The following is a 26,157-nucleotide window of genomic DNA, read 5'->3' on the forward strand; positions in this document are numbered from 1 at the left end:
ACCATTGCCAATTGATTCAAAACAAATGAATCAGTATCAGACAGCAGCTTCGCATTACTGCTCAATTCCAGCTAATATAAAGCATTCAGAGCAAAATGGATAGTATTGGATTTTTAATGAATTTGTCTGGCTGCAGAGCAAGAAGAGAAAGGGCGTGATTCGAAAAAAAGCGAAATCGATAGTACAAATGATATCAACTTTCTTTAACTACCCCCTCCTGTTCCATTAAACTCTCAAAATGAACACTCTCTTCCGAGGGCTTTTCTCGTTTACTCTCAGAAATGAAATCCTGGGAATACTTCAAGCCATTACTCAATAAACATACCAAGCCACAATTCTGCGGCACAAGCCCACTGGTTTGTGGCAAACAGGGATATTTACAGAGGACAGTTATCCAAATAGATCTGCGGGGGAGAGTTTGTAAAGCAGGGAGATGTGAAATTAAAAGCCTTTACTGCATGTATGTATTAATGTGGACCTAAATAAATATGCTGTGATTAGGTGGGGAGTTGTACTACACTTCACCTACCTAAGCCCCGGACCTCTATTTATCTTGCCCTGCTGGTTTCCAGGATGAATTGTCGCTAATAGGCTCTTAAGGCTGTCTTGACATTCTGAATAGTCTGTCATTGTGTTTTTCCTTCTTGTACAGATGTGATATGTGACAATGAACTACACTCCTAAAACAGACGTTATTTTTAAGACATATTTTGCATCAGACAAAAGGATAGACTGCTTAATTAGGTATCTGCTTTAATGTTGAAAGGAAAAAATGAGCCTCTCCGTTTATTCTTCCATTTAAATTATTAATTTTTATAGTTTTTGCCACATTAAAAGGCATTTTCTGCCACTTCATCATGTATCAGAATCTTTGAGCACCATCAGTTGGTTCTGTATAAAGGTTCTGGTTTCATGTCTTTTGGTGGATATCGACTGGCACCAACAGGACCTAATGGTACTCAAGGGAGTTGCTAGTTAACACATATAGGCTTGATTTCCTGGACAGGGATTAGGTCTAGTTCGAGACACCCTGCAGTTAACCCTAACCCTAATAACCTTACTGCACCAAACGTCCCTCCAGGGACTAATTCAGAGACTTGGACCATGTTTCCACCTGGTTTCTTCCGGATAAGGCCGAGCCTCATCAAAAAAGTGAGTGTGAACACACCAGATACAAATCCCATCACTCAAAGCCAGCTCAGGAGGTGGTCTGAGACACATCTGAGCCACGTTATGGAAGTATAAACACAGACGACTCTCCAAAACGCATTCAACAACCAAAACCCCTCCCAGTACAACCGAAGCACCAGTAATAATTGCAGTGCAACAAGCAAATTTGCATATTCCGTCCCACACAGCCATCAGATTTCAGTGTAAGTAAACCGCATTTGAGTAAAATCTTATCAGGATACAATGCCAGATACTTGTCACATGACATGACCAGGTGGGTGTAAACTGGTCTCAATGTCCTCAATGACATGCATGAGACTTTTAAAACCATTTTAAAATCTGGCTGTAGTGGATTTGCATGGCAATGCTGGTCACAGTAAAACAGATAGACTAAAGCTAGCACGTGTGCTACTGTGTTTTTATCACTATATAAAGTAAAGCTTCCTTTACTGTTGGATGCACTGAGGTGTATTTCTTTTTCTTCCCCACACACTGGCTTAAAAGCATAATTTCACTTATAAGGTCAATCCATATATCTACAAAGGTGATCTGTATAATGCAGAATGGCTTTTTGGACATGATGTGTGTGTGTGACATCATTAATATTAACATATGTGCTCATTTTCAAACTCTACATGCTTTTTTCAATGTAAACAGGCGACTATGGTAGTCATTTTGTCCATATGGTATGTCGTTTTATGCTAGTACAACCTCACATAGCTAATAATTTAAGCTAACAGACAGTAGCTCAGATGCTTAAGACCTGCAGTGGTGTAAAATGACAAAAAAGACAATTAAAATGTTGATTACAGCAACTTTGACAGCTGGAGTTACCTCTAAAACAAGTGAAAAATAAACAGAAACCTTTCTATTTCTATATAAACTAAACTCTTTGCTACTACAATAAAGGTTTTACACAGGGAATGAAAACTGTAGCAAACGGAAAGCTCTAATTACACCAACTGATCCACTTTACTAAGGTCATCGTACACTATACTACACCACAACACACCATCTAGTCTAGGGTCTGAGTTACACAGGACAGAGTTACAAAGTCCTCGCATAGCAGACCATTAACTCCACCCCCATTTTTTAAAAGAAACACACTACAACACATCTGTTTGAGACTTGACGTGCAGGGCTTACACAGAACCCTTGCGTATGCTTAATAGCCCACAATTGGACAGAGCTTCTGGGTTAAAGTGATGTATCTCTTTCATTTAAGGAGATTCTGCTGAGTACCTGACAAAGAGAGAGAGAGACTTCAGCTCCAGACAGTGTTGTCGTTCCTCTCTAAAAAAAAAAAAAACCCTTCTCTTTTGTTGCGTTAATTGAACACTTCATTACAGCTCAGCACTGTCTTCTCCCTCAGCCATCTCTTACAGCAGAAGACAAAGCGGACTGCAGCGGCGGACAAATTACAGATTAATCAATACAAGCCAGCCCAATCTGAGCATCGGTCACTTGGCAAGCCAGGGATAAATTCTTTGACATAGGGAGAATTGCCCTAATGTGGGACACCTAAGCTCTATTTAGCGTCTAGTGTGGGTTAACACAAGCTGTGATGGCCTGTGGTCAAAATCACATGACTTCTCAAATGTCCAAAGTTAGATTAGGGTGGGACAGTCTCCAAACAGAAAGCACCCCCAATGCATTAAAACTAATGGTGCTTCAAATGGCTTGCCGAGTGATGGCATAGATACACCAATTTTAGTTTCATAAAGAACGATGTTTGTAAGTGTGTGAGTGTGAAGAACATTTAAAAGGTCTAAAGAACCTTCCTTTCAATTTATGGGTTCTTCACACTCACATATCTCTATTACAAGCATGGTTCTTTAAGGAACCAACAGTGGCTCCTCTCTGCCATTCTTAAGTGTGTACTATATACATGCAAAAATAGGGTTCAAGTGAATGTCAATGCATGATGATGTATTGTACCTGCCGCCACTTTGCATATGAGCTTACTAATGAACTCTAGTGTGTGTGTATAAGGGAATGTGTGTGTTGGAGCGTGTGTGTGAGATCTGACATATGCTAGCTTGTCTACTAAACTCACTTGTGTGGTTCCCTAAACCCCTTAAAAGGCCAATGACCCGCCAGTGAGCCAAAAGTGTTATTGCACTCTTCTCTTACCAGAGAATAGCCCCACCAGTTTGTACAGACGTCCCAGTAGTAACGGAGTTATCCACATTAGTGTGTAATAAGCCCTGGAGTGTTAAGGGGTTAAATGTCCTCCCTTTTTACACTGTTCTACAGCATTGTATTCTAATTTAGGCGCTGAGAGGACACAATGAGAGGACAGCAGCACTCTCCGGTAGCGTTTTTGTTACAGTGTTAGAACAATATGTGGGTGAGAGTCATCATGGGGACTTTGTAAAGCAGAGTTACCCCCCCCCTTTTTCCTTTTTTGATATGTTCTAAGACAAAATAACAGGGTTGTAAATGGGCCCGCAAATGGCATCTGAGCATTTTTTCCCTCAACCAAAGCAAAGAACAACTTAAAATGCTGTAGGTGTTTAGTGTCTTTATTTAAGAAACATGTTTTCCACAATATTATACTGGAATTGCAGCAAGTTATACTATTTTGCAATGGTGGAACAGCAGGGTTTTGGTAGAAATGGCCACTTTATTACATACCTGGGAAAGTGAATGTGGTATAACTCATGTAGTGTTACTGTTGTACTTTTAAAATATACATTGTTTGTTGTAAAATGTAAAATTGCAGCAAAGCACTGCTGCTGTCTCCAAGAGCCTCCATAGCCCATACTCCATTACCAATTGCATCATGTCTAAAAAAGCCAAAATTGCAGAGATAATTTGACTGGCCTACTTCTACTGTTTTACCAAAACCAGATCAGACTTCCGACCCTATGCTATAGATGCTTATATATAGATTAACTATATGGACAAAAATATTGGGACACCTGCTCATTCATTGTTTCTTCTAAAATTTCTTCTTTATACCCCTCTAGCCCACACCTGCACACCTGCCATTAAGCAGCATGGTGCCAAAAGGTTCATGTTTATTTGCTCCAGAGAGTCCTATTCTATTGGCAGTACTTCTCTACAGCAACTAGACAAGCTGTGTGTGTGTGTGTGTCTGTGTGAATTAGCACATCTGTGTCAGCAATGGGTGCAACTTAAGTTGAAAGCTGAATGCATTCATTAGAAGGAGTGTCCACAAATAAATGGACATATAGTGTACTTTTAATCAAGCTTTTTTTGGGGGGGGGGATTTTCTTTCAAGTAACAATACTACACTGTACTAGAGCAAGGGGGTAGACCACTCCAGCAGCCCCTCAGTAGCACACTGTGCTTTACCTTATGCAAACGATCCCAGAACACACAGCAGCTCTCCTTGGCTTTAAGCAGAGTAGGTATTGTTGAGTCTCTACGTCTCACTTATACGAAGAAAGTTTGTTAAACTTATGTTTGCAGCCAGTGTATCCAACACACTCTCAAGAGACCCTTTTAGCCATAGTGGTAGCTTAGCAAACAATAATAGAGCTCCAAAACAGTCAATAAGATTAAAAATTCTGATTCGACAATGAGAGGTTTATTTATGGGGCAAATCATGAATAATGCAGGAGGCTAAAACACGGCTCTTGCTGGGGGCTTAAAGCGGCAGAAAATCCTTACAGTGAGAAGGGGGGGGGGTGGAGTAGGATTGAATATCTGGGGAATAGAGAGACGGAGTGGAAAAAGGAGCACGGCCTGCTTCAAAAAGAAAGACGGACAATGAGATTTAGAGCAGGAGAAAGAGAGCGAGAGAGGAAAGGATGGATGTTTTTAGAGAGTTGCAAAATAAGAAGCGAAGCTCCCACTAAATTTAGCCCACCGAGCCTGAAGTGGAGTCTCCACCACCCTGAGACTTTCATCAGTTATTCATTCAGAGAAAGCTCCATTCTTCTGAGCACAGGCCCGGGCCTTTTTAAGGTCCAGAATGCATGTGTTTTTGTGGCTTTTGTGGTGATGCTTGTACAGCTCAGCACTTTCTCACTCTGCTCTATCTCAGTCTGGGTTTAATACTGCGACTAACTGAAAACTCACATAAACACACTTATCTAAAGTCTTCAATCGGAGAAACGACCAGAATCCACTAGGATTTCGTTGTTGTATTAAAAGGTGCTTAAGAGGAAATGTGAGAGTGTCTGTCTAAAAGCTAAAGCTGAAACGTTCATACAGCTGAAAGAATTCCGCATGGAGGAGTGGGAAACACTTTCTCCCAGTTGATGTCAGAGACCGGTTGATCATTATAGGAAACATCGGACTCAAGATATTTCAGCCAAAGGGGGAAAAATACCAGCTATTAGGGAAAAGGGTGTCCTAACTTGCATATCGATTAATTTTTAAAAGACATTTCAGTCTGAATGTGTTTGGTTATATAACTCCCATCTCTTAATATGGGTTAAATGGAAATCAAAAGTTCATATGTTTAAAAATATTAAAAATACAATTTATACTATTATTATATTATTAACTATTATTACTCAGTTATTTATCTTAATACCTTAAATCTTATAATCTTATAATACTTTAAATCTTAAATATCCTTAAGGTATTAAGGTAAGATTAATAACTTGAGGTTAATAATAATTATTATTATTCTGCTATAAATAGTTTAGCAAGTACTATAAATTATTCAGTAACTAATAAATAAAATACACATAAAACATAAAACTACTATGTATGTTATAAATTATTCCAATGAGGGTTATTTACATAATTCTGCATGTAAACAGCCTGGTTTTGGCCAGTACTCGAGGTCTTTTTAATGCAAACTCATTACATGGCTCCCAACAGCCACAGTGTACCAAATGAATGCATGAACCTGAGTGCAGATTTGTCTGTAATGACACCCAAGCTACTTAATGTCTGAATAGTCTAACTACACCTAGCCTAGCAACACCATAGCAACCGCATAAGATCCCACAGCAACCACCTAGAAGCACACAGCAAATTGTAAAACTTACAGTGTTAACGTAACGCTAACCGTGCGGATTTAACACTGCACAATTTGCTGTGTAAAAACCACCTAGTATATCATAACAACCATATGGGATACCATAGCAGCCACTAAACAGCCCCAAAGGAACACTACAGCAACCTCCTGGAACACCACAGAAACCACCAACCAACACCATAGCACAGTTTTGCCCTATAGATCGCATAGCAACAGCCTAGCAACTGCCTGGAAGTGGAAACCACTGTAGCTGTGCCCCCATTCATGCTTGTTTCTAGTTACAGTGAATGTTTTTGATTATATTGATTATGGCAATGATTATGATGATCTTAGCAACCACTAAACGACCCCAAAGCAACCAACTAGCGACACTATAGCGACCTCCTGGAACACCACAGAAACCACCAACCAACAATATAGAAGAGTTTTGCCCTATAGATTGCATAGCAACAGCCTAGCAACTGCCTGGAAGTGGGAACCACTGTAGCTGTACCCCCATTCATGCACTTTTCTAGTTTTTCATAATGATAATGATTATGTCATTGTGTCATTGATTGGTTTTCAAGTTGATTGACACTAACACTATGACCACATACACTGCAAATAATAGAGTAACTGTTGGTGAAGTCTGCGTGTTCTCATTTGAACGAATTTTACAGTGCACAGCTTTGAAGAATCAGGGACACCGTGTCTAACAAGAGAAAACCAAAAGGAAAACCGAGCAGGAGGTTGTGAGCTTTCAATTAATCTGGTAGACGGAGGCCGAATCAACATTCATATGAGCGGATCTGTTGACAGTCTTTAAGCACAGCTCAGTAGGGTTATCTGCCACTGTGTCACTTCATTAGACGTTCAATTACTGCGAGTCAAACGTCTGAAACGCCTTCCGAGAGATTCGAATCGCTGTATTAAGTCTGATTTTGCATAGCTAACTCGTGCTGAGACAGGCTCGCCAGAATAAAGGGGAGCAACGCTCACGGGACAGCCGGGGCCATGACCTCACCCAGTCATTGCCTCTGATAATGAAAAGAGAGTGATGGGTCTAAAAGAGCCCGCCATCTCTACTGCCACGGAAGCAGCCATCTATCGAACGCGGATGGGCTAAGATCGAGCTGTGTGAGACTGAGAGTCATTTAGATCTCAGTCGGAGAGACCTTGTGGAGATGCAGCAGTAGGAGAGGAGAGGCGATACGCAGTCAGGGCTCATTTCCATCAGTGTTGCTGCTCTACAGCACTGTAGAAAGCACTGTGGTAGTATGCATACACTCATCAGCCATATCATTATCACCACTGACAGGTGGACAGCATACCATTGATTGTCTGGTTACAGTGGCAGTACATCTGCCAAGGGGTGGATCTATTGGGTAGCAAGTGAACGGTCAGTTCTTGAAGGTGATGATGTGTTAAAAGCAAGCGTATGGATCTGAGACACATTGACTGGCTCCAAACTGTGAGGTTTTAGACGACTGGGTCAGAACATCTCTAAAACATCAAGCAGGGAAGCCTGCTAAAATTAGAGGGGGTACTAATGTTATGGCTGAATAGAGTGTAATTTTGGAGCATTTCTTACCTGAAATTCTGGTACAATGTGAAGAACACACAAAGTCAAAAACTGACATCTGACAAGGCTTTTGTTTGTTTGTTTGAAGGTACTTGAGGTATTGCTCTTAACACCTTATTTGAACGGGGGGTATAAAGTGACCAGCTGGGCTTTCTAGTAAGGATGGTGTGAAGGAACAAATTGAAAGTGTGTTAAATTTAATCATCCTTGTACATTTTCACCGTCACACACACACACACACACACACACACACACACACAAAAAATACATACATATATATAATATATATATATATGTATATATATATATATATATATATATATATATATATATATATGTATATATATATATATATATATATATACACACACACACACACACATTTTTTGATATTTATATACTTACATTTATATATATATATACACATTTTGAATTTTCCCCCAAAAAATCTATTCTATCCAATTCTATACATTTCTAATATTTAAATTTCATGATGAATGGACAATAGAAATAAATTAGAATACATAAGAAAAGATCTTTTTACACTGACATATTGTTTTTGTTGTTTGAAGTTATAATATATAAATCTTCATGTATAAGATAATATTGTTATTTATTGTTAATAAGACATTATACAAAAATTATTAAATAGTTTTCATATATGTATTCATATATATATATATATATATATATCTTTTTAAAAATGCCTTTTTTGTCTTTTTCAGTACAATTACATCAAACCAGTGCAGCTCAGATGCATGAGTCTCACCCAGGCCTTTGGGGGTGATGGAGCTGCAGGGTGCCGGGTTAACCGCCCAGTAATAGTACTTCAGTGTGTGCATGAGCTGCAGCACCGTCCCCACACGCCGAATGGTATTGTAGATGGTCGCCGTCCCGATGAATTCTGCAGACAGGTAAGTGTACAACGACAACTGCACCTGAAAAAGACAAACACACAAACCTTCTGTTTATTTTACCCTCCAACCAAGGACAAACCCTGTGCTTCAAGATGAATTCCAGCTGTGCACAGAAGTAGCAGCTATTTTACAGAGTGATCTTTGTGTGTGCTGCTAACGGATTAACAGCAATACAAAAATGAAGTCTATCTATGAAAGATTATCTGCTACATGCTTATAGATATCAGTGAGTCATTCAGGGTCAGAAACCACACAGGCCTGTGTAAGTATATCTGACATTCCTTAATTACTCAACAGCTTCAGACAAGTTAGTGCTAGGCATGCAGAGAGCTCACCACAATCAGGTACAATGCAGGCATAGCTACATCAGCTACAAGACTATATGCTGTGGTCGGAGGTGTTTTTACCCTGTCTGCTGGGGAACTGTGTATTTGAAGCATGTACTTTGACATAAACTATGGCGAGAGCAACCTGTAGGTCCCCTGAAGACATTTGAGGATTGTTGGAGACGTCTTTGCACATCTTGCGGTCTGAACTTGCTGGAACGGCCTGATCTGGCAATGTTTCAAACTGTCCTGATGTCTTTATAACCCCCTTCACAGACCCTTCTGCATCTGCAACCTTTTTGTCTCAAGGCCTCAGAGAGCTCTCTGGATCTGGCCATGGTGATGTTCTTCACCACTCACTTCAACCATCAAGAGCAAACCAGGCTAAACGTCTGAGGTTTAAATAAGACAGACTCCTCCAGAATCCTCTCGAACCGCTGATGTTCTGCAGCTGATGTTCTGCAGCTGATGTTCTGCAGCTGATGTTCTGCAGCTGATTCTGATTTTACACAAGTATCCTCCTCCTAATGTGTACCTCCATCTCTTAATACTGTCCAAATGAAAACCTAATGTCCATGTTTTTAAAGATGTTAAAAAACAAAAAGGTTTAATCGGGTGTCTTAATTGTTTACATGACCATATTTTTGGCTGTGAATAGGCGGAGCTTAACTCCTGAATACTGAATAGCTGGATATATGCAAATATGTTGGTTGTGTGACATCACAAAAACAATAAGACTAAAACAGGCTTGTTTTGCAACTGAAATATGGATCATTTTAGCTGAAGAGACAGCTGTACATTTATCACTGTTTACCACTCCACTGTCGCTTTACTGTTACGGCCCTTTAAACTAAGAAATGTGGTTTAACAACGAGAGCATAGCAACCATATAAATGATAGACATGATCTTAGTTGGTCTCTAAGCCGGTAGTTTAACCGGGACTTCAGACAGTTTCGCTCTACTGGTCTCTGAGGATGAGAAGGAAATGCTGATGAGGGAAGATAGTTCTTCCAATTAAAGCTCAGCACTCCAACAGAGCTAGCTCAGAGCTGTCAGTAAGTGAAGACGATGTGAGTGGGAAGAGCTGACTTGCCTGAAGGGGACCACGGACTGAGACCACGCTCAAACTCGTCCATAAACGGGAGATACAACCTCGGCTGTTTACTTTCCCTCTCTCTCTCTCTCTCTCTCTCCCTCTCATCCATCCATCCATCTATATAACTATTCACCCATCCATCCATCCATCTATCTATCTATAGCCAGCCATCCATCTGTCTATCATCCATCCATCCACCCACCCATCCATCTATATATCTTTTCATCTATCCATGCATCTATAGCCATCCATCCATCTTTCTATTCACCTATCTATCCACCCGCCCGTCTATCCATTTGTCTATCTATCATCCATCCATCCACCCATCTATTCATCCAGTCACCACCCAGCCTGGATGAATACCATGCCTCCACCCAGCCATCTATATATCTATTCATCCATCCATCCATCAATCCATCCATCTGTCTGCCCGTCCATCTTTCCATCAATCCATCCATCCATCCATCCATCCGCCTGCCTATCTATCTATCTATCTATCTATCTATCTATCTATCTATCTATCTATCCATCCATCCATCCATCCATCCATCCATCTGTCCGCCCGTCCATCTTTCCATCCATCCATCCATAAGGCTGTTCGTCTATCTTTCCATCCATCCATCCATCCATCCATTTTACTTCTACAACCGTCTTTCTAAAGGCCTCAGAGAGCTCTCTGGATCTGGTCATAGTGATCTTCTTCACCACTCACTTCAACCATCAAGAGCAGACCAGACTAAACGTCTGAGGTTTAAATAAGACTCCAGACTCCTCCAGAATAATCCTCTTCAACCATGTTCTGATCATCTGCAGCTGATGTTCTGCCCCTGATTCTGATTTGAAGTAGTAAAATGTGGATGTATCCTCATCTCTCAATCCTGTCCAAACAAAGACCTAAAGTCCATATTTTTAAACATGTTAAAAAAAAAAAAAGACATTTTCTCATCCATCAGCACACCCATCCCCTCATCCTCCCTCCTGTCCATCTTACCATCCTTATATCAATTTTCTTAAGTCTCTCTCTCTCTCTCTCTCTCTCTCTCTCTCTCATGTTTAGTCAGATCTCTCTCTCTCTCACTCAACCAAGTCTCTCTTACTCTCTCACCCATCTGTTTGTGTCCCTCTCTCTTCTTAGTCTCTCTCTCTCCCTCTCTGTTCTATTTTCTGAGTTGTGGCTGGTCTCCAGAGGCGCAGCGGCCTCCTCTCTCTCCACTTCTACATTTATTTCCACACCTCTCTTATTTATTCATGAAGGGTCCTCGTGGCCTGGTGGCTGAGCCGAGTGTGTTTGGCACACAGAGCGTGGTCCCTCTTTGATACGCCTCATCCACTCCTTCACGGGTCATTACGGAGAGCAGGGGGCCAAATTTCAATCTTTTAGCATTTCAAAACAAACTTCCCTCTGAGTTTACAGACCCACTGTGTCGACAAGCAGCGGGTGCTCCGCGTGGCAAAATTACAGACCACCAAAAAAAAAAAAACACACCAGCCCTTTTCCTTGACTGTAGGAGCAACCTCAAACGACCCGGAGCTGAGCTACGGCACAGTCAATATTTCAACAGCCCTGACTTCAAACGCTGATCTCAGTCAAAAACCACTCTACAAGCAGAACAAACAGGCCATCCTCATCAGTTACAGACACACACACACACACACACACACACACACATTCTCCTTAACAGATGCAAAGCTAGAACATGGGATAACTGGGGCAAGATTCAAACTCGCATTCATGTAGGGTCATACAGCTTAAAGAGATACACTATCCACTATACATCCAAAAGTTTGTGGACACCCCTTCTAATGAATGCATTCAGCTACTTAAAATTGTATCCACTGCTGACACAGATGTGCAAATGCACACACACACAGCTTGTCTAGTCCCTGTAGAGAAGTACTGCCAATAGAATAGGATTCTCTGGAGCCGATAATCATTTATTAGGTCAAATCTAATTTAACTTTAGATATTACTGAAGTTCCTAAACCAAAGCCTGTTGAGGCTAAATATAGAAGTAACAGTACACAGAAAACAGCATGATTTTACAGCATCACTTTTCATTATTATTATTATTATTATTATTATCATCATTATCATTATTGTTAAATACACTGAGCTACTTTAAATGAGCTACTTTAGGAGTAACAGTACACAAAACAGCATGATTTTACAGCATCACTTTTCATTATTATTATTATTATTATTATTATCATCATCATCATTATCATTATTATTATCATCATTATCATTATTATTAAATACACTGAGCTACTTTAAATGAGCTACTTTAGGAGTAACAGTCCACAAAACAGCATAATTTTACAGCATCACTTTTCATTATTATTATTATTATCATCATTATCATTATTATTATCATCATTATCATTATTATTAAATACACTGAGCTACTTTAAATGAGCTACTTTAGGAGTAACAGTACACAAAACAGCATGATTTTAGGGCATCACATTTAATTATTATTATTATTATTATTATTATTATTAATAATAATAATAATAATAATAATAATACATACATACATACACCGACCCCTTAAATGAGTGAAAACAGAATATTTTCTGAACAAATATAGATATATTTATTTATATATCTATTTATATATATATATATATATATATGTTTTTTATTTTCAGAATAAAATTAATTAACGCATAAGACAGCTACACATCAGGTGGAGCTTTTTTTGAACTATTTCGTATCTGGCTAATGATTCATTTCCTTAAAGATTTATCTGCTGATTATTTTCTCCATTCATTGATTAACTGACGATTTTTCAAAAGTCTAAAAAATGTAATAAACTGGTGGTATTAAAAAAACAACAACAACAACACCTGTACACAATATGATAACCATTGTTTCATACCATGGTACAGCTAAAACCAGGATGTCTGTAACCCTATTCAGGAGAATATGGAAGTTGGGCTAAAAAGGTTAGCGCTGGCCTGCCCGGTGAAGCACCACTTGGAGAAGGGCCCAATCTAACCAGACTATCCAAAAAGGTTCACTTTGAAATAATGGCCGCATTCCTGCAAATGTTGCATGGTCTTGGAAAGATCACTAGGCAACGCCAGTAATGCAGTTTCGCTGCTGAATCTTCGATGGTCTTAGTTTTTAAGTGAATTAGTATAGCTGGAAATATGCCAGAAAATTATGCTTCATAATAACAGCACATAATGTTTCATTAAATAAACATAAATTTCACAATATGATTCCAGCAATATGAATCTTCACCTGGAGTGTGTGTTCCTACAATGAAACAAACATCATAATAAACATTATCCAAGAGCTAGAATTATGTTATTGTAGAGAAGATATTGTATTTATTTAAATGTTATTAATACAAAACAACATTTTATCCTGATATCAGTAATGAAAGCGGCAGTCCATAAATTTGGGGGATTAGGGGATTCCAACACTGCTGCACTACCTAACAGACGCCCATGCTGGCCACAACATAGTTTAATGAGAGGTGAGGAGAGAGAGCACCATCTATCCACCCGCAGAGAGCACACCCAACTGTGCTTTCTCAGACTCTGGCTGCTGATGGCAAAGAGGTATGGCATGGGATCTGAACTTGCCCATGGTAGTGCTACTACTGCCATTACTGCATTATTTTTTTTATTATTATTTTGACAGGGGATGGTCAAAATGAGTGCTCCAGTGCACTGTGATCCAAAGTCCACTGGTTCGAGTTCAGCAGCTGGAGTCCAAGAGAGTGCAAATGGCCAAGCTCTCTCAGGGGTGGTGTATCAGAGCTGGGGAGCCAAGCTTTCCTTTCTGACTACCTAGCGATACTGCAACAACCGCAGTGGGAAAAGAGGCGGTGGCTAGCTTTACCTGTTTTGTGTTGGAGGAGACATGCCAGTCTTCACCCTCCGAGAGTTGGGGGTATTACTAGTGATAGGAAAAATTCACATGAATGGGGATTTGGGTAGCTGGCCTTTAAAATAGGGTAGGAAATGGGGTACGATTTAAATTTTCTCTTTGACACATATGGACTCGCATTCACAAATTGTATTACTAAGAATTATCTTCGTGAGCTCTTCTCTTATAATAATGGATCCAAACCCAACACTGGTGAATGTCAGAATTTTGAAAACTGTGTAAGCAGCCGGTAGTATCACTTCTCTATCTACACTCAGCACTCACCTGCACTCAGAGCTAATATTAACTGCAGAAACTGGGCTTTGGTTTTACTACATATGGCCAAAATCCAGTTGATGCTCCGTTACACACTGCCTAAGCTTCATCCTGCCTCGCTGTGCTTCCACGCCCACCACCCCTCTGCTCCTCTAGCTTTAGCCCTGCTCTGGCGGAGCCGAGCTATGTTTAGCTGTTTCTCACTGCAGTGTGTTGACAGGGTGAAATATGCGTGTGCCGGGACGGCAGAGGTGACCCAAACCCCTCTGAGGCGTTCTCACCTTGGCCGGGGTGTGAATCCAGATGGCGGCATTGAAGAGGATGTGGTCACACAGCTGCTTAAGGAGAGGAGCTCCGTGGCTCAGGCCATCCAGGTACTTGGCGAAAGACAGGAACTGCTCCAGGACAGCCCGTGTGATGTGTACTCGCGATGACTGGAGAACAACACAGAGCGTGAGAGTGTTCATTAGACTGCAGTGTTCAAAAGTTTGGTATCACTCTATTCAATAATACACAAACGGGCCTTGGGCCTACAGGAAGGACAGGGCTCCGGTGCATCAAAACCACTCACACAGCCACTCATTCACTCACACCTAGGGGCCAATTTAGCACAGCCAACTCCCCTACTAGCTGTTACACTCACTAACTGCGTACTAAGGTAAGTGTAAAAGTATACAATTTACTTCTGCATCTTAGTTTGGTCAACAATACATATTGAGGTGAGCCTCAAAATATTAAATACTGAAAAAAAAAACCATTCAAAAATGAAACTGAATAAATACTATGTAAGATGTTTAATCTGTGGCTCCTCCCCCAGTATCTGTTTACTGTTTATTCATATCTGCAGGTTAGAACTCACCCTATCACATGACGTCCCCAGACTGGGAGGCATTTGAAAATGGAGCTCTGAGGCCTTTGATTTTATGAACTCCTTAAACTTGATGAGCAGCAGTTAGACCGTAGGGCCGGTCTAGATCTGTAACATACACTATATAAAAACACAGTTCTGAGGACATCTACTTGTCCCTTTATTTCTGGACACAAAAACTCTCTGTAATCAGGTACTGTATTTTTATTAATTATTATATACAGTATTTTTTAATATATATATTTTTTTCTCCCCAGTTTGGATCGTCAATTTCTGACCTGCCAGCACCGCAATGGAGTGATGTGGGGAGAAAGTGCCATCTACCTATCCTGAGAAGAGCAAAGTCAATTGTGCTCACTCGAGGCCCTGAATGCCAATGGCCGGGACAGTGCCTTATCCTGGCTGGACCACTCAGGGCTAAAATTACTGGATCATTTTAAGCATCGGTTTTACTCAAAGACTTCCTCTTACATTCTGCCTCAATTCTCCTCCTATTGCAGTTGGACGAAACGCTCAGTGCAATTCCACCTGCATACCTGCAGCCTGACTCATTCTTTGAAGAAAAAAAAAAAACCCTGAGAAAAGCTTGAAGTTGCAGTTTGACTTTGGAGCCAAGCGAGGACTCTCCGTTCGAGAGAAGCTGGTGGGTGATTAGTGTTGGCTGGCACCTGAGGGGCGGGCAGCGCGGGCCATGCGGGTGAACTAGGCAGAAGCAGATGGCTGGGTGTGTGTGAATGGGACAGCTATCAGCAGGGCTGCTGCTGGGCTCTCGGATGCTGTCTCACATTAGCACGTACACCGCAACACACACCACAACACACAAGCCTGGCTGAGGTTACGTATCTTTTTTTCCCTTCTTCTCTCAGTCTAAAGGCAGCACAGATATAGTTTAGAACTGGGAGAGAGGAAGATGCGGCACGGACACACAGGAGCCCGGTCAGGGCGCTGAGAAAAACACAGCCAGTGCAAATGGCAAACTCTACACAGCTGTTTTTGCCCTGGTTACAGTGTGGTCATAATTTTATGGAAAGTCAGAGCACCTGAGTCACCACTAGTCATGCTGACCTCTTTCTTTCAAAGGAAAAATACAACTTTAAAGAATACACTTTATGTCCAGACAGCAGGAGAGTGCAGTGTTAACCCTCGAGCTGTTAGAGCTCCGGGCTATTTTGATGACAGGGTTGTGGGTTTGATACCTGGGCTCGGCAAGCTGCCACTGTCGGGCCTTGCCCTTAAGCAAGGCCCTTCACCCTCTCTGCTCCCCGGACACTGCAGCAATGGCTGCCCACCTGTCTGGGCACGTGTGCTCACTGTCCACTGTGTGTGTTTCACTGGTGTGTATGTGTGTTTTCACTGCACAGATGGGATAAAAGCGGAAGCCAAGTGTCATCTGTGTCCATCACAAATGGTAAATACGATTGCCATAGAAGAGCCTTTATGGTTCCATAAAGAAAAGATTCTTCCCATTGAGTTTACATTTCATCATCATTTAAATGTAACTACATACGCTCATACAGTCCCAGTCAAAAGTTTGGAGACACCTGGTTGAATGCATGCTGATCATCATCATCATCTTAAAACCATCAGGGTCACCAAACATTGGACACTGTGGACACACGGGTATCCACTGCAGTTATGCTGTCATGGCGTGGGGGTTTCAAGTAGGCCTAATGCTGACAAGTGTCCCAAGCAAAAGAAAAAAAAAAGAGATATATATATATATCGACCACTGCAAACTGAGGAGGAAGCACCCACCTTTTCTAGCAAGTAACCGATCACCAGGAAGCCCTTTCCTCCCAGCATCTGCTCCTGCATCGCCACAGAGCTCTTCAGCAGCTCCACCAGGAAAGCCAAGAGAGTGGCGCTAAAAAAAAAAGAGAACAGCCTGTCAAGTCAGCACATGGCTCTCAATAACACCGAGAACTGTCCTTCCTCAAAGTGATGAGACTGACAGGATGGGAGAGCGAAGGAACCGTCTCTGTGCTTTGGATTCTGGCAGCGTTTTCCAGTCCACAGCAAAAACAATAGCAATAAAGAAGCTCTGTGGAGCTCTTAAAGGGTAGCTTTGCGTCTGACAAATGTATGTGGACACCTAGATTTTTAAACTCTTGCTATAATATAAGGTAAACAGAGAGCTGTTTAGATCTCCCAAGTTCTTTTTTTTATTGAAAATGACCACAAATGTATTAAGTACTAATGTTAAAGGTACTAATATTATGGCTGATCGGTGGATAATTGGGAAAATCCCCATCAGCCCTTAATGAAATAAATAGACTATATCTGAAAAGCAGGCAGTACAGAGAGAAGCAGTGGTCAGTTCAACAGCTGAAATGTCCAGCGCACACTGATCCTACTGCGGGCCCACGGCCAGAGGCTGAATGGTGAGACCACGGACGAGATAGGGGGTGGTGTTTGGGACTGAGACTGGGCACAGTGCACCCACAATGGCTATAGCAGGATTAGACTCAGCCTTAGGCTGGCCTACTAAACCCTACAAGGGAGGCCTGGACAGCTCAGTTCTGATCCTGAGAGACGAAACCCTTTCCTTCAACAATGAGCAGATTAATGGTCTATCACTACTCACTCACTCATGACGGACAAAGACATTAAAGGAGGCTTCTGGCCTAAAACTAGCATGTCTAATGTAAAGAATTAAGACTTTATTCAGCTGTATTTCAGTTTTTATGGCATTCATGGCTTCTTTTCTCATCCTGTGGTCTGATCTTGGGCTGAACTTGCTAGTATGGCCTGATCTGGCCATGTTGCCAGTTGTTTTAATGATTCTCCAATTGTAATTGATTTAGCGGACAGTGGAACGGCTGATTTCTAATTGTTCTAAGATCTGTTTAAACCTCTTCCCAGACTCTACATCTGCGTCTACAACCTTCTTTCTGAAGGCATCAGAGAGCTCTTTGGATCTGACCATGGTGATCCTCACCATTCAATTCAACCATCAAGAGCAGACCAGACTATGCACCTGGTTACACCTGGCATAATCACGCGTTTTTGGTTGAAATTTGTCCACACTGTGATCGGAATACGATTGGATCACTCAAACCACATTCGGAGGTGATCGAATTGGAATTGGAAAATGATGTTTTCTGTGATCGGATTCCGTCACGCAAGCGGAAATACATCTGTGCTAAAGAATATTAACAGAAGTAATATTTACTGTGGAGCTTGGCTTCTCTCTCACCAGACCAACCGGACTGACCACTGACCAGGCTCCCCTGCCACCTGTGTCAGACCAGCTGCCCACCCTCCTGCCACTGCTACCTGCTACATGGTTAAAATCGACATGGACTCTTCGGACTATTTGCCACTCTTATTATTATTACCACCATTATTACTCTCATTACTCTCACCATCACTACTATGACTATATAAATATTTATACCATATAATGATTCTAATAGTTATTATATTAGGATATCATGATATTATGATCATGCTGCACACCTGAGAGGTAGAACGGCCTTATGTTTGGGGGCCCTCTTGTTGTATCTCCTTGGTGCTCTCTTGCAGTGTATGTGTGTGTGTGCTCATGCTCATGCTTGTTTACCAGTATATTAGTATTAGTAGTAGCAGTATTACAGAGTTTGTTCCCTCATGGTTTAAATAGTCACATTAAATTGTTGCAGGAATGCCAGAGCATCTACGGTCCTACTGCGTTGTTGAAGAACCCCCACGGTTCCTCTAAACAGTTTTGATGAGAAAGTAAAATGGAAATGATGAACGTGTCGGTGTGCTTTTAACACAGTGAAGTAAAATTGGATCTCATCTGGTCACACTGGAGATGCATTTTAAGGACAGGTGTAAACAGAATCCAGTCAAAGTGGATCCAGATACTCTCCGCATACAAACCGCATGTTAATGCCAGGTGTAAACAGACCCTAAATGTCTGAGATTTAAATAAGACAGGATCCTCCAGAATCCCCTACACCCTCTCTAACCATGTTCTCATCATCTGCAGCTGATGTTCTTATACTAGGTGTTAAGTATTAACACATGAGGGGTGTTTAAATGTTTTCCTCATCAGAAAATTACATTTCCATTAATGACATTTTACAAGACATTTAGTACATATATGTCCATATTTTGGTTTTCATAGGGTGTCCTAATTTTTTTTAATCACATGGTTGTAACCTACAGATTATTTTCCTTGTAGTTACCCAATCATCTACAGACGATACTGAATATTAAGACTTAAAATTAATAACCCAATGATAAACCTGAAATTTAAGGGATGGAACCAACCTATTTTGGTCATCTCTCTTTTTCAGCTGCTGTGTTGGAAACGTCTTTATACGCAGCTGAGCGTTTTTCTGCTAGAAAATGTGTTCTATCCACCGGCAGACTGTCCAGGGTCAGTGAAGGGCACTTACCAAACAGTGGTCTCCACCTGGCTCTCATTGTGCTGGTGGAAGTCGAGCTGAGCGAACAGAGGGAAGAGCACCTGGATGCCCCCAATAGAGTGGATAGCACTGTGAATGGAGTGGGTCACAATGGCCTTTACATCCTGCAGAGGACAGGGAGGAATCAGAGGAAGCACACACAGACACACAATGACTCATGGGAGTATTTTATTTTTTTATATTTTCTGAGACACGAGTAATGCTGCTAATTGGAAGATACAGAAACAAATGTACACCATAATTCAACAACAGCTGAACCAGTGGATAATAACCGAACCATCTGATTAATGAGGTACTAGTACATCTAAAAAATTCATATTGTGCAGAAAAACATTTGTATTTATAATTTACTTTAAAAAGTAAACTGTCATGTTTTCTATTCAATACATTCAAAATGATATATATATATATATATATTTTTTTTTTTGACAGGCACTCGGTATCGCGCCCTCCCCTGGGGTGATTCCGAGCCCCTAAAAACCTTCTTGTATGCTTCAGGTGTGTTCAGGTCAGCTCCGGTGCTTTACCCACGTTCAGGAGCAGGTCTCCCTGCTACTCTAGCGAGGCATGTAGCGAGGCTCACTCGCTTCCTGTCTGGATTCTCAGGTTACCCACGCCCCAGTAAGGCGTCCCACACTCGCGGCGGCACGCTGCTATTTTAGGTTAGGTCGGTCTTGCCGTTTGGTCTAGCGGCTGGTTCCCCAGCTCGTTAAACCCCACTATCGCCCAGGCGCTGTCTGTAGGGCTTCGTTCTAGCTCCCTATTGTTTTCTCCCCTGTTACTCCCCCCTTTACTCACGCTCTGCTCCCAACTCCTCCCAGTCCCAGGTTTCGTTGTGTTCGCCATTTCGTTTGTCATGTTTGGGTTGTGTTAATCACTGTTGGTCACTGTTTGCTGCTTGTTTTGTCTCACTTGCCTCTTTTTGTTAATCTGGTTGTGTTAATAAATCTGCTTGCTTTGATACCATATATGTGAGTGTTCATCTCATCCTGGTCTGGCTTAACACGCCATGATAAATTTTAAGCTATTATTGTGGGGGTTTTTTTGTTGATACTGTTTGAGCTATTTATTCAAACTTGAAATGAAATATTTTAATAATTCTAATAAAATGAATAATTCAAAAAAATTATAATTCACATGTAATGAATATAATAAAGCAGCAGAACATGAAAGGTAGTGTGTTATCATGGAATAAGCCTATGGTGAGTGTTGTATTTCATCATAGCCGTGCTAGTAGTGTTATTTCACAGTAACACAACCTCCAGTGTTCTGTTGCTTCTATACAACAATTTGGAAAACAAGTAAAGTAGGAAATTAATAAATTGAGCCATGATCAAATCATTTAATGGGCCCTAATGTAGTAACGATGGGCTCGAAACACACAAAAGGTATGTACTAAGTCTCTTAATTAATCATGGGTGTGTTTTGGGCGTAACATGCAAAAAACCAATCAGTGTGCTCGCCGTTCCCTTTAGGAGCCAGGTGCGGTCTGAAGCGGTGGAGCGCCTCGCCTCTAGAATAATCGTATTTTATTTTGGATTCTGTTTATTGTTGATGCACTGCTGTGTGTCCATGTGTGCGTAACAAGCCGTTGTGGCGCAACAGATAACACCATTACCTGCCACTGAACTACCACATCATGTGGGAGACTGGGGTTCGATTCCAGTCTGGGTGACTGTGCTGGGCTACACCAATAAGAGTCCTTGGGCAAGACTCCTAACACTACACTGACCCGCCTCTGTAATACGAGTAACCGTGTAAGTCGCTCTGGATAAGAGCGTCAGGTAAATGCCATAAATGTAAATGTAAATGTAAGCCGGGGTGTATGAGCGCTGGGCTGCACGCGCCTGTATTGATAATTCACTGCAAAGATACCAACGAACGTCTGACTGTTGACGTCTGCCTAGGTTGTGTAGTGTATATACATTAGCTCTGCGGGTGTTCATAGATCTGAAGAAATGGTATGGAGTTGAGGAATAATATGGTGAGGCCCATGGGTTAGACTTGAGAAAGGAGAACGTGATCTATTCCCAGGCCTAACTTGGTAGAACCATACATGAACTGAACAAATATAGGAGGTTGTTTAGGTTGGACATACTTTCCATAGTATGTGATGGTTGATTTACACCCCTCGTGGAGTTAGACAGTGACATCCTATATATGGAAACAGTGCAACAACACATGACCTGTAGTAGGGTATAAAACGTGAGGTGTTCCTTTGTCTAAAGAGAGAGCAGAGGGGCACAGAGAATTGGCAGGCTCTCTCCACACTGTACTTTTGATTGAAATAAAATGTTTCATTATTACAACTGAAAGACAGTGGACATGAGTCTCCTTTCCAAGAGAAGTCCTTCTAAGATCACCTCAGTTGTTTTCAGTCAGTGGAGCTCCTGTGTTTTCCATTGCCAAGAAACACAGAAATTGTCCTGAACACCCCTCATTTCAAGATCACCACGCCCATCAGTGTAGATATATTCACAAACATCGCTGCCATTTAAAGGACGCAGGCAATAGACGGTTGGTGAGTTGTTAGATAGCAATGGGCATCGCGACAACGCGCCTCACACAGGGTGTAAGATGACACACACAAACCTGGAGCATGAGGGCATGCGGAGAATGGACGAAGATGGACGGGTTCTCTCTGGGTGATGACTCCAGACACAGCTGGGCGTCGGTGGCTTTGGCGTTGTAGGTGAAGCAGATACTGTTGGCCAACTTCCCATCATACAACACCTGCTTATGGTGCTCAGCCAGATGGATGTCACTCTCTGACTTAAACTTAAAGGTGCTCTGCAGGGAGGGAGAGAGAGAGAGAGAGACAGAAAGAAAGAGAGAGCGAGCGAGCATGAGAAAGAGAGAACACTCCAGCCTACAGTGACAGATACAGCACCTGTGAGTGGCAGGTGAAGTCAGTTAGGGAGAGGAAAGAGGAAATCTGCTGCAGGACTGACGTTGGAGAGTGAAACAGAACGAGGTTAAGATGGAAGAGTGACGGTGTAACAGAACAGGGAGAAAAATCAGAATACAAAAAAAAAACGGCGTTTGCGATGTACTGTATGGGATATCGATTTGATTGGTCACTATACAGGATTAAATATTTTCATTATTTAGTCATAACAAATGCCATGTCATTTAATAGATACTCATCTAACAGCTAATTAGGAACACCTGTACACCTAGATTGTACACATTATTACAATTATATAACCAGACAATCATTAAAAAAAAGAAAAGGTAGGAGCAGAATTTGGCACCAAATCCATGGACCCACCTACCCTACTTTGGGTCAACAGTCCTGGCTGGTGGCAATGGTGTAATGGAATATAAAGGGGAATGTGTTCTTGTGGCCACAGACTAGTTGAGTGATGTTGCTGACCATGTGCATCCCTTCATGACCACAGTTTACCCATCTTCTAACTTCTGGCTACTTCCAGCATGATGATTCACCATGTCATAAAACAACAGTCCTGTCAGACGTCCCAGAGCAGTGGGCAGCCATTGCTGTGGCACCCAGGGAGCAGAGAGGGTGAAGGGCCTTGCTTAAGGGCAAGGTCCACCAGTGGCACCTTGCCGAGCCCGGGTATTGAACCCACAACACTGTCATCAATAGCCCGGAGCCCGGAGAAAGATCTGCAGGAATCCAACCTGCTGAGCCACCACTGCTCCCGGGGAGCAGAGAAGGTAAAGAGCCTGGCTCAAGGGCCCAACAGTGGCAGCTTGCCAAGCCCAGGTCTTGAACCGTGCTTGGCATCCACAACCTTGTCATCAATAGCCCGAAGCTCTAACCGCTGAGCCACCACTGCACCATGACCACGAGGTTAATCTCAGGCCTTCTCAGCCACCATCCTTTAGGATATGGGATTTGGAGTAGGAAAGTGATCCTGAAAGATCTGCAGGAATTGTCTGCTGCAATCATGTCCACATGGACCAGAATCCCAAGGGAATATTTTCAACATCTTATGAAATCCAAGCCCAGAATAATTCTGCTGAGTCTATTTGGAGACTCACGGGAGGCCATGCCCAGTATTAGTACAGCGTTCCTAATAAATAGCCAGTATTGTGATTAGCTGTGTGCTATTGTTGATTAATGATTTAATATCTTGAGTATAAATATTTTCACCAACACCAACATCTTAAAATAGAATCAAGCTCACTGTAAAACCGATGCACTTAGCTGTTGCCTGGGCTCATTAGCGAGGACCCAGCGGTGTCGAACCAAAATGAACGATTTCTTTTAAGTACAGATTAATATCATCTGATGTCTCCAGAATCTAATGAATTATGAATAAGTCGAGTGACAAGAAAGCCATCACGGATGGAGCTGAAGAGGAGAGATGTGGGAACGCTGTAATTGATTCTTCATCTGCAGTGTTATTCCTGCTGTCGAATCACACTCCTACAGCCAACATCTGAAGTTCATCCCTGGAGATGGTGCGATGATGTCATTCAGATGAGACCTCCTCTGAGATGACCACCGCAGGACGCGAGTGCATGTGTAACTGTTTGTTTTATGGACATGTAGGGATCTGTTTTCACAATTGTGAATGGCTATTAAAGAACAGCTTCGGTGCCATGTTTTAGAAATATTCATAATAATACATTTATGATATAAAATAATAGAAACTAGGGATGTAATGATTCATCAATTCCAGATTTTTTAATTTTTTTTAGATTTAGTTGTTTCTTTAGGACAGCTTATGAGGCAACAGTGAAAATGAAATGATGCAAATATCAAAAATCCATGTACACCATTTGAACAAAAGTATTGGGACACACCTCTTAAACCCTGGACTCCGGTGTTTTATTCAGGTGCTACGGGTGTATAAAATCAAGCCCCTAGTCGTGCAGTCTGCCTTTCTTACACACATTAGTGAAAGACTGTGTGGTTCTAAAGAGCTCACTGAACTCCATCGTGGTTCTGTATGTAATAGGAGACACCGCTGCAGCAAAATTGGTGAAATTTCCTCCCTCCTAGATCTTCCTCCATCAGCTGTGAGTGGTATTATTACTGAACAGTGGAAGCGTTTAGGAGGAACAGCTCAAAGAGAGTGAGTGTCTGTCAGACCACGTTAAAAAGTTCCAGAGCGAGCGTAAAGTTTCAGGGCCGAGTGCTGAGCTCAGAGCAGAGTGCAGAAAAGCCTCCAACTGACTCAATAACTGCAGAGCTCCAGACCTGCTGAGGGTCCAACTCCATATTAATGCCTGTGGGTTTAGAACGGGATGTCATATAAAAAGTTCCTATAGGTGTAATGTGTTGGTGTCCCAATACTTTTGTTTATAATAAAACCAGTATAAACATAGAATAATACAAATAATGCAGTAATAACCCAGCTCCCTATCCTAAGCAACTCACATCGTTTGTGTAGGAAGAACTGGCCCTGTTTAAATGCATTACTTTTCTCAGTGGGTCTTGAGTCCACTGAGAGCTCGTGAGTCTTTATTGAAAGCTAAAGCTTTACTCCATATGTAATGCTGTCCGGCAGAGAGAGCCTAGCTGTGAGAATAAGAGAAAGCCTTTTAAGAGGGTTTCAGGGTTGTAGACTCAGAGTTGGTGGTCAGGTGGATGCTACCCCTAGAATAATACTAATACTACAGGGTGGGCCATTTATATGGATACACCTAAATAAAAGCAGAATGGTTGGTGATATTAACTTCCTGCTTGTGGCACATTAGTATATGGGAGGGGGAAAACTTTTCAAGATGGGTGGTGACCATGGCAGCCATTTTGGATCCAACTTTAGTTTTCCTCTTCAATGGGAAGTGGGTCATGTGACACATCAAACGTATTGAGAATTTCACAAGAAAAACAATGGTGTGCGTTAAAACAATTGGTTTTAACGTAACTTTATTCTTTCATGAGTTATTTACAAGTTTCTGACCGCTTATAAAATGTGTTCAAAGTGCTGCCCATTGTGTTGGATTGTCAATGCAACCCTCTTCTCCCACTCTTCACACACTGATAGCAACATATACTAATGTGCCACAAACAGGAAGTTAATATCACCAACCATACCCATTTTATTTAGGTGTAGAACCCTGTCTCAAAAACAGGTAACTAATAACTGCAGAGCTCCAGACCTGCTGCTGTTAGAGCTAATGCAAAGAGGGTCCAGCTCAATATGAATGCCTAAGGGTTTAGAACAGGAGGTCATAAAAGCTCTAGAAGGGGTAATGTCCCAATATGCTGGTGTCCATATAGTGTTTATACTGTTTTTTTATAGGTTTTACAATATTTTGGCTTCACTGTCATCATCGGTTTAAAGTCTTAAGCAGGCTCTGATGCTCCTTTACTGCTTTAAAATGATGCATACTGACGTCTATACAACAATGCATCCATTCTCAAGGAGTTTCACACTCAGAGATGGTAAATGCAAAATGTTGAACTCTGATAATTAAAGAATGCAGCAATTAAATGGTGACATTTTTAGAAGAGTCTTCTGGGACAGCAAAATATGAAAGCAGTCCACTCCCACAGGAGTGCAAAACACAGCACTGCTGCAAGTCTACAGGGGCCAGAAGAATGGGAATGACTTTAAACAGGCAGGCACAGACAAGAACAACACGGGTTACAGGCAGGGCAAGACTGCAATTTGATTGGACACTGTGTTGCTCACTTTTCTTATGATATAGCTCAACGCTGAACAGCGTGGGAAGCTTTTTTTTCATTTAACGTGAAGCTAG

The 26,157-nt window shown here is 41.6% G+C and overlaps 1 protein-coding gene across 3 annotated transcripts in view; it reads right to left on the bottom strand.

Moving 5' to 3' along the window:
* The window catches only part of nbeab (neurobeachin b), a 464,498-nt gene that overhangs the window by 287,792 nt on the left and 150,549 nt on the right, over positions 1-26,157 (bottom strand). For all 3 annotated transcript variants that reach the window (XM_072691521.1, XM_072691520.1, XM_072691522.1), the window contains exons 9-13: positions 22,069-22,266; positions 19,447-19,580; positions 16,817-16,925; positions 14,475-14,627; positions 8,464-8,632 (exon numbers count right to left, since the gene is read on the bottom strand). In XM_072691521.1, coding sequence (XP_072547622.1) covers positions 8,464-8,632; positions 14,475-14,627; positions 16,817-16,925; positions 19,447-19,580; positions 22,069-22,266 — 763 coding nt within the window. The remainder of the gene's footprint in view (positions 1-8,463; positions 8,633-14,474; positions 14,628-16,816; positions 16,926-19,446; positions 19,581-22,068; positions 22,267-26,157) is intronic.

The sequence above is a fragment of the Salminus brasiliensis genome, chromosome 11, assembly GCF_030463535.1.
Source record: "Salminus brasiliensis chromosome 11, fSalBra1.hap2, whole genome shotgun sequence".
NCBI lineage: Eukaryota > Metazoa > Chordata > Actinopteri > Characiformes > Bryconidae > Salminus > Salminus brasiliensis.